At 38.9% G+C, this 9,515-nt stretch overlaps 1 protein-coding gene across 3 annotated transcripts in view; it reads right to left on the reverse strand.

Annotated features, from left to right (window-relative positions):
* LOC306864921 (kelch-like protein 15) overlaps positions 1-9,515 on the reverse strand; it is an 11,119-nt gene continuing 1,604 nt past the window's right edge. Inside the window, exons 2-6 of one of the 3 annotated variants that reach the window (XM_079409217.1) lie at positions 9,410-9,491; positions 8,989-9,086; positions 8,652-8,711; positions 7,166-7,877; positions 1-2,673 (exon numbers count right to left, since the gene is read on the reverse strand). In XM_079409217.1, the coding sequence (XP_079265343.1) occupies positions 1,564-2,673; positions 7,166-7,877; positions 8,652-8,711; positions 8,989-9,008 (1,902 nt within the window). In that variant the 5' untranslated portion in view covers positions 9,009-9,086; positions 9,410-9,491 and the 3' untranslated portion in view covers positions 1-1,563. The remainder of the gene's footprint in view (positions 2,674-7,165; positions 7,878-8,651; positions 8,712-8,988; positions 9,087-9,409; positions 9,492-9,515) is intronic. The other 2 variants (XM_079409218.1, XM_079409216.1) reach the window with 2 other exon arrangements.

Consider the following 9,515-nt stretch of genomic DNA (forward strand, 5'->3'; position numbering starts at 1 on the left):
AGTATGAACATTTATTTCTGGAAATTAATTACAAAGTCTTCAAATACCAGTGAACCAGCAGATCCTAGTAAACAAGTTCGCAAACCTCATACACCTCTCAAGAACAAGATTAAGGGCTATGGAGGATTATTATTATTATAATAGTGGAATAATTGTCTTATTCTGCTAAAGGATAACAAGACAGGGTTAAAATCTACCGCTGCGTCTGATTATTACATCTTGACCCTTACAGACCACAGTTTGGCATCTATATGCACATGAATTTTGGATGAGAAATGTCACAGACAAGAGACAAAAGCTCAAAGTTGGCGTTTGAGGAAGTACAAACCAACCAGGAACTCTGAAGAACACATCATGTGAAGTCCATAACAGGAAACATCATGGTGCCAAATACCTTCAAGATCATCTTAAAGGGGTAGTTCACCCAAAAACGAAGATTCAGACTCATTCCAAATGCAGAACAGAAAAGTTGATGTGTTTATCCATACGGTGAAAGTCAATGGGGTCCAAAACAACTTTTGTTTGGACCCCATCGACAGTCATTACACAGACAAACAAAAACATATACATTTTTAAAATATCTTCACTCAAACTGACTTGGAACAACATTAGGGTGAGAAATTAATGAATAATGGGTGTACTACCCCTTTAAACACAACTGATTTTAATACATCGTGGATGTCTAAACTTACAGAACTGCTGTTAGTGTTTCATTAGACATTAAACACAAGATGCATATGTGCTTTAGCCCTTTGCTGGTGAAACAAAATGAGAGACACACACACACACACACACACAAAGAAAGCAGTTCATTACATTACACGGATTGGATCAAGGCAAGGCTTTGCCATTTTAATAAATAAGTTGAAAATAAGCATAAGCACAACTAATAAAGGTTGGAGAAGCGGGAACTACACGTCCCCTAATCTCTGCCGTCCCCTTTTCTCCCTTTGCAGTCAGCAGTGGAGGACTGGTGTTATTTTAGAGCAGTAATATACGCCCTTATACGAGTGCAATGCTTGTCAACATCATCGTCAAGATTACAATCATTACAGTCATTATCCACTACAACATCACTAGAATCAGCACAAATGCATTCTTAGATTAGTAAATGTCAAAGAAACAAGGGACCGGGAAGTTTCTGACGTTTTTTCATGAGTTCCTCTACTTCATTTAGTCTCCTTTTTGTTTTCTAACCGCTTTTCTAACAGCAGACTACTTGTTGTGGAAATACGCACGCATAAAACATGACTTCCTGTGAAGAGAATGAAGGGATATAGAAGAACGTCACATATAGAAGACAATGTGGTGAAACATGAAGAGTATTATGTGCTCTACAGGATGATTACAGTGCAATGAGTCAGATGTATGAGCAAAAAGGTCATCTGTATTCGTTTTTACAGACCAAATAACAAACCTTCCTTCTACAAACAATGAAAGCCTAAAAAGGAGTCTTCCTCTTAAATAAGCACTGGCCTACAGTTTAAAAGCTTCAACAGTATTAGTATTACTTGTCACACCTGTAAACGTTTGTCTCCTAAACTGTCCAGAAGTTACAAAGACTCAGCTGCAGCGTCTCATGTGTTCCAGAACGTATTCTGGGAAGTGCAAACTACACACTTGCAGTCCATCCAGTTTGCAAGGCATCCTGGGATACTCGTCCTCTTTCCATTTGTTCTCCTCTGGGTCAAATGTGAGGATAGAGTCGCTGTAATGACCATTGTAGCAAAGTCCTCCAAGCACCATGATCTGTTTGTCCAACACTGCCACTCCGTGTCCGCTGCGTCCTATAGGCATAGAGGCCAAAATAGTCCACTCGTCGGTTTCTGGGTCGTACACTTCCGTCGATGGGCAGCCCTGGGACTCGAAAGAGGCACGCAGTATCACACACACCCCGCCGAACACGTACAGCTTCCCATTGTGGGAGATCATCTTATGGAAGCAACGAGCGTAGTTCATTTTTGACTTGTTCTCCCAGCAGTTGGTGAGGATAGGCGTTCGCCGCGTACGGTGATCAGAGGTTCCCTCCCGTCCCGGGTCAAAAACGCATACTTGTTTTGAGGTGGAAGAGGAGGTGATGCCGCCAGTGATATACAACTTCCCGTTGAGGACGGTTCCTTCGTGACCGTACTTGTTTACAGGGTACGGGTCTACAAACTCCCACTTGTCCTCAACAATGTCATAACGCTCCGTGGAATAGAACGTCTCATCTCGAGTGCGGCCTGCAACGGCGTAAATATACTTCCCGATGACGCCGACCGCGAACTCTGATCTGGGAACGGACATGTCAGCCATGCGTAGCCAGGAGTTCTGTCTGGGATCGTAGCGGTAGACCTTAGAAGAAGCGTGGAATTCTCCATCCGGGCCTAGTTCTTCACCACCCAACAGGAAAGCAAAGTTATTGACGATGGCCAGGCAATCGGGCCGGAGCGGAACCTGCGGGCCTTCTAGTTCCCACCACACTTTGGGCCGGTGGAGGAGGAGGATCTTGCTGTTGACCATGCTGTGGCCAATCATTCCACGGAATACAGCAGTCTGGGGTCTCATGGATCTGATGCGGTTGGACTTGGTTTCCGCCAGCGGTTGCTCGTTCACCTGATGGAAGTAGCTGAGTGCCTGGTCTACTTCTAATCTCAGTTGGCGGGAATAACGGTAGAACTCTGATGTCTTCACCTGTGCAAGGAGAAAGAAACAGATAAAGATCAATGACATGCCACTTTATAAATACACTACTGTACAAATATTTGGAGTTGGTAAGATGTTTTTGAAAGAAGTTTCTTATGCTCACAAAAGCTGCATTTGATTGGTTAAAAATGCAGTAGAATCTAGGGATGCAACAATACAGTTAGTCCACAGTTCAATACGTATCTCAGTTTTTAACCAAGGTTTTAGGTTCAACAAATTAACAACAAAAAACTCCTGTATACCTCTGTACACTGGAAAAAGCGTGGATTTTTATATGTCTGCTTAACATTTCTTTTGAGAGAGGTATTATTTTTCAGATTTTTACACAAAAAAGGATGGATTGGCCATTATTGAGCGCAATAAACACATGTAATGTGTGTTTCACTCATACTGGACCCCAGAGGGTGCCCTCATGCAGAACATCCACATATGCATCATAGAAGTAAGCATAGATATGTATATATCTATTAGGGATGTGCATCTCACAACTGCAATGCAGATGCAATGCAGAAAATGAGATCACTTTTAATGCCTCGAGGCCCGTTTCATAAAACAAGTTTACCAAATAAGACAGGCTTATTTCAGTTTGTCCGACTCATTGTCAAATGATTTGGTTCCATAAAGCAAATTTAGCATAGGCCTAGATCAAGTCAAAGACTACAGAATACCCAAGACGTGTCACTCCGTGTAGTTTTGAATGTAACGCTCAATATGGCCCCTCAACCGCAGGAAGACCCGCCTTCTGAATGAAAGAGCCAATCGCTAAAGTCAGTGCATCACCGCAGCTGCTGTTAGAAGTCCCAGTTGCTATAGAAACAGTCAGCGTTCTGAGACTGGAACTCAGGACTGCTCATGCACACTGGCTGATCTAGCCTGAAAAAATAAGCTTTTTATAACGCTATTTGAGCAAAAGGAACAACATTTATGATACAGTTGTTGTCAGATTTCTTTGGTGATTTCAAATATGAAATTTAATTGTAAGCTTAGCAAAGTTTTGGAGAATTTGATGTTTCCCCATTCAAAGGGAGGCGTTTCAAAGATGGCCGCCGAGTGACATGACTTTGATCAAGCTTAGTCAATGTGGCAACTTGAGAAACTAACCTGTTCTAAAGCAGGTTAACTGTCAGGCTAAGCCGAGTTCCTCTAACACTGACCAATATGAACTTATTTGGAATCTATTGAGTTCTCTACGAACGTGCAAGCCGTAAGAACAATGACTTTGTGGAAGGACTTGGCACTTCCTTTGGACTGAAGGACTGGGTGTCCCCGAGCGGTTGTTGTGTTTTGACTATGACAATTGTTGTTGTTTTTGTTGTTATTGTTTGTTTTTTCAGGCATTCAATAATAATAATAAAAAAATTAAAAAAACTGACCAATAGGAACACGATATTACCACTCATACTACTATTGGACTTTCTTTTTTTTATTCTACAAAAGACGCATTTAATGCCCAACAACAAATATTTTAGCAAAATGTATATTTTACTCAGAATTATTGCGCTCCTATTCGATTGCACTCCGTCTGTTTGGTGCGTAAGCCTCGCACACTCCTGAGTCTGACATCAAAATGGATATGTTTGCATGACTTTCTAACATTTGCAGATGAAAAATATACCACAGGTGATTAAAAAAAAAAATATATATATATACACACATACACACACCATGTCACTTATGCACTGAGGAAAACACAATTAAACAGCACAGATACATTCGCTGTTTGCAATGGTGGATCAATGATCATGATCGACAGTAAGGTCTGCTTAAGAATAAGCGTGCACAAATTAGTGAGATTGTGTGAACTTAACTCGTCGTTTATTGAACCGCTTTAGCCCCGACTGATTTGTTAGGTTATTTCAAGTCAGGTTTTGGACTTTAATCCCTGTTTTTCCTTGGGTCTCCGTGGTGTTGTGATTTGTCATATTCACGCAGCAGCATGAGACACAGTTTAGAGGAGAAATCAATCTACATATAAAATATTGGGTCACAGATTATTGGTCACTTTCTAAATAATAAATTGCGATGCATCGCATCGTTAACTTTTATGCCGATGCACAGAGCGAATCGGGGAATCTTCCCATCCCTAATATCTATAGAAGTAACATTGATGATGTTCCAGGGAATCCCTAATATGGATAAAGGCATTGCTATCGCTGTAAATGAATAAAAAGAAGATATGTTAAACGTTTTAAATGATGACATGTAAGGACAATAAACACTGTCCTGCGACAATATATGGTTTATCGGTGTTATTCAAGCCATCTCGGGTATTTTCATAATGCTTAAGTATATTTGTAAGCCATTTCTAAATCAACAATAGCCTTTATTACAGAACGCTGAATATTATAGCCTATTATAATATTTTTAGGGTATAAATTAAAAATAGATATTTTGACTAGGGATGTAACGATTCACTCAACTCACAATTCGATTCACAATTTTTTTTTTACAAAATGAGATTTAAGACAAATTATAAATTAAATGTGTTATTATTACTTGGACAAAATGCTGCACGTTTCCTTGTGAAATTGAAATATAACACTATAATAATATACTAATATAGCACTTGCATATTATTGCGCTTTTGTTGGTTTTGATCGCTTCTATTGTCCTCATTTGTAAGTCACTTTGGATAAAAGTGTCTGCTAAATAACAAAATTTAAATATAATGTAAATGTTAATAACAAAACTAAATTGAAATTTTAAAACAAGCCCCAAATCAAATAAATAACACAAATAAAAGAAATCTCTTCATATAAACAAACTAAGGCTTTGTCTGTGCTCTTTCCATTTAAAATTAGAGGCAACCACCTCATTTTAATCATGGTCCAAACAAAGATGCTGCATACATGCAACATGAGCAGTTTTTAATCTAAATTAGATTTTATCATTTCTAAATTTGAAGCAAAAATAGAATGGTCTGACTTCAGTTTTGTGAAACTACTGTATACATGAAAAATATCTGCATGAAATGAAAGAAGCAGAATGAGACGCAGATTCACTCTCTGCCAGCAGGTGGCGCTTTAAGCATTTCCTTGGTTTCCGCTGTAAACAAAGCAGCGCTGCACTTATAAACTTTAATATGCATTATACAAAACAGAGGCAAGATGAAAAGAAAAAATACCATCTAAACTTTTCTAAAGACAGTAAGTTCCCGGCAGACAAAGCAAATTGTTTAGCATCTCAGCTGATTTGAATCGTCACATATTTGAATCGATTTTCAGCTGGCTCGCGGTTAATCGTTACATCACTAATTTTGACATTATAATGGAAAAAAATACAATTCTTTAAATGTAAACTTTACTAAGTAGTTTGGTATAACTTTTAGTAATATATTAAAAATGCTTCAAAATGCTTATTATTTGAAAAACTTCTGTTTGCCAAATAAAAAATAAATGATATCATAGAGAGGACCCCTGCAGATCCTCATGACTGGGTCTTATAATATGTTTCTTAAAGGGATAGTTCACGGTAAAATGAAAATTCTGTCATTAATTACTCTCCCTCATGTCGTTCCAAACCCTTAAGACCTTCATTCATCTTCGCAAAACTAATTAAGATATTTTTTATGAAATCGTTAAAATAGTCCATGTGACATCAGTGGTTCAACATTAATTGTATGAAGTAACAAGAATACTTTGTGTGCAAAGAAAACAAAAATAACTTTTATTCAATAATTCTCTCGTGTCAGTCTCTGCCGCACGCTCATGACAGTACCAAGATGCATGTGTGTGGTGCTGCTGACGCAGGAGCCGGCTTTCTGACATAGAACGTGGATGCGCTGCAGCTTGTTTGCAAACAGAGGAAGATGTACGCATGCGTCATTGAACTGTCATGCACGCACATCGAAGACTGACATGGAAAATCTGAATAATGTTGTTGAATAAAGTCATTATTTTTGTTTTCTTTGAGCACAAAAAATATTCTTGTAGGTTTATAAAATTAAGACTGAACCACTGAAGTCACATGGACTATTTTAACGATGTTCTACTAGTAGCATTGCTGTCTTTGCAGGGTCAGAAAGCTCTCGGATTTCATCCAAAATATCTTAATTAGTGTTCCGAAGATGAATGAAGGTCTTATGGGTTTGGAACGACATGAGGATGAGTAATTAATGACATAATTTTCACTTTGGGGTGAACTATCCGTTTAAAATATCAGGTTAGTTCAGGTTGTTAAGTGTCATGTTGTGCAACTCCCCAAAAACAGAATGATTTTGATAAATTAATCATTCATAGCATTTTTTAAAAATACTTTTCACCTTGAAAAAGATCATTGAAAACATTTTGTAAGAAGAATAGTTTTTACTTTAGTGGTTAGACCACTATTTTTCTTGAAAATAGTATAAACGTTTTCAGAAAACCACATGTAATCAACATGAATGCAAAGACTTGGCACAAGTCTAAAACCAGATTTCTCTTGTTCTGTTGTGTACTCTCTTGTCTGTCACGACACATCAGGAACAAGGAAGCACTTTTACCTTCTCAAAGATATTGGCAGGAGTCATGAGGCAAAAGCGCAGGTTCTGCACGACCGCATCCGTATGTCTCCAGCGCCGCCGGTCATGTCTCAGCCAGGCCTGCACTGCCTCGTACAGCTCAATTTCCGGAAATCGACTCAGCTGGTCATTATCCAGATATGCCATCAACTTCTCCAAACTCAGATAAGATAGGAAGTCCGGTCGCGCCATCAAGGGCACAAAGTTCTCCAGCAGAAATGCGTCAAGCTGCTCCTGCACGCCTTCCACGCCGACGCTGAAATCTTCCAGCAAGCGCATGACCTCAGCACAGTTCTCCAAGCAGATCTTGGCCAGCAGGAAGGAGCAGCAGAACTCTACAGCCTCTGTGAGTTGCACGTACATAGCAGCCTGCAGGATCTCCTGCACCGTGAGCATGCTCAACTCCAAAGAACCGTAGTACATGAAGCGAAGGACATGACCAAACCCGGCTGCCGTCAACCCCTTCATGTGAATCTTATCCTGGTCACGTTCCCGCATATCAGCCGTGAACATGACCCGGAAATAGTCGCTTTGCGTTGCTAACAGAGCCTTGTGCGCCTGGAAGTGGTGCTCCTCGATGAGCAGTGTGACATCGAGCAGCAGTCGCTCCTCATACAAGGCTCTGAAGCCCGACGACACGCTGCCGTCATGCACTTGGGAAAGGTACACCTCCACATCCCCCGCCATTAGGCACCTGCAGAGACACAAACGCTCTTATAAATGACGTGTCAAGACGAGTCGATATGTTCCAATTCAGCTGGTCATCTCTGCAAGGTTGGGAAGACCATAACTGTGATGGAGAGACAGACATTTTACAGCTTTCTCTCAGGTATTTGATAGAAATAAGACTTATTTTTCTTGTCTCAAGAGTTTGAAAATCAATCAACAGGATGGGAAAAGCCTCTTAAAGGGACAGTTCACCCAAAAATGAAAAATGTATTTTGAAACACAAAAGAAGTGTTTTTTGTGCACAATATGAAAATTAGTGGGGTCCACATTAATGTAATTTGATAAAAGTTTGGAATGACATGAAAATTAGCCCAACACCATTTAAAATTCTGGGTTCAGTTGGATTTTTATTTTATTAATATTTTTATTCTGCATTATGCAGTTCTTTTGACATTTCTATTTATCATAAAATCCTGAAAAATTGATCTGTTTCCACAAAAAAAAAAAAAAAAATAGGCAAAGCAGCACAACTGTTTGATAATAATAAGAAATTATTTTTGAACACCAAATCAGCCAATTAGAATCATTTCTGAAAGATCATGTGACACTAAAAACTACAGTAATGGCTGCTGAAAATTCAGCTTTGCAATTACTTATATATATTTTTTCTAATTTAAATTGTAATAAATAAATTAAATTGTAATATTTCACAATATTACTGTTTTTACTGTAATTTAGATCAAATAAGCTTTGGTGAGCATAAAAGATTTCTTTCAAAAACTAAAAAAATCATACCCACCCCAAACTTTTGAATGTAGCATAAATGATGAGAAGATTTTCATTTTGGGGTGAAAAATTCCTTTAAAACAAGATCAAATTATGCATAATTACATGCTCATTGAACTAAACAGCATCTCCTCAAGCTCTTTATCAACAAAATTGTGTGAACTATTTGTGTTTTAGCGAATAATAGTTGGTGAAAAAACATGCCAGACTTTAATAAAGCCTCTGGAAGGACTTCAAGAACTTTCACACCTCAGCACTTCAGTTTCTGCTGCTGAAAGCCAAACTCTATCTCAAAGCTCCCCCACACACTCCCCCTCTACAGCACACATACACACACACAGCACACTCACCTCTGATTGGCCACGGGCATGTCACAGGGGGGTGTCCGAGCCAATCAGAGGACAGTACCTCTTGTGTCCGAAGGAAATTAAATTCTGAAGATATTCACCTAAATGACAAATCGAACAAGCCCCAATCATTAAAATAACGTGAAAATTACCAACAGACTAAAATACCAAAGATGCACCAACAATTCAATGTCCCACTGTGTGCAATCAGGAAACAATTACTTATAAATAGAGGCAGAATTTGATAGACTAGGCTACTTTGACAAAATATATCCCAGCTTGCATATTAAAACTACACCATATGTGCAGAACAGCAGCCTCTTGTTGTTTAATAATTTTTCTTTTATATAAAATTGAGATGAAATACACTGTATCCTTAGCAGGTTGTGTGGAAAAGTAGAGGGTGATGATTTTGTGATATTACCTTTTAGAGGCCTCCTGGCCAGCTGTTGGCTTCACTGCGCTGATGGGACGTTCACATTTCCTCTGCTTGTATTTGCCCTGCTCTAAAAAGAGATGACATCCACATA

Source organism: Barbus barbus (assembly GCF_936440315.1).
Source record: "Barbus barbus genome assembly, chromosome: 46".
NCBI classification, from domain to species: domain Eukaryota; kingdom Metazoa; phylum Chordata; class Actinopteri; order Cypriniformes; family Cyprinidae; genus Barbus; species Barbus barbus.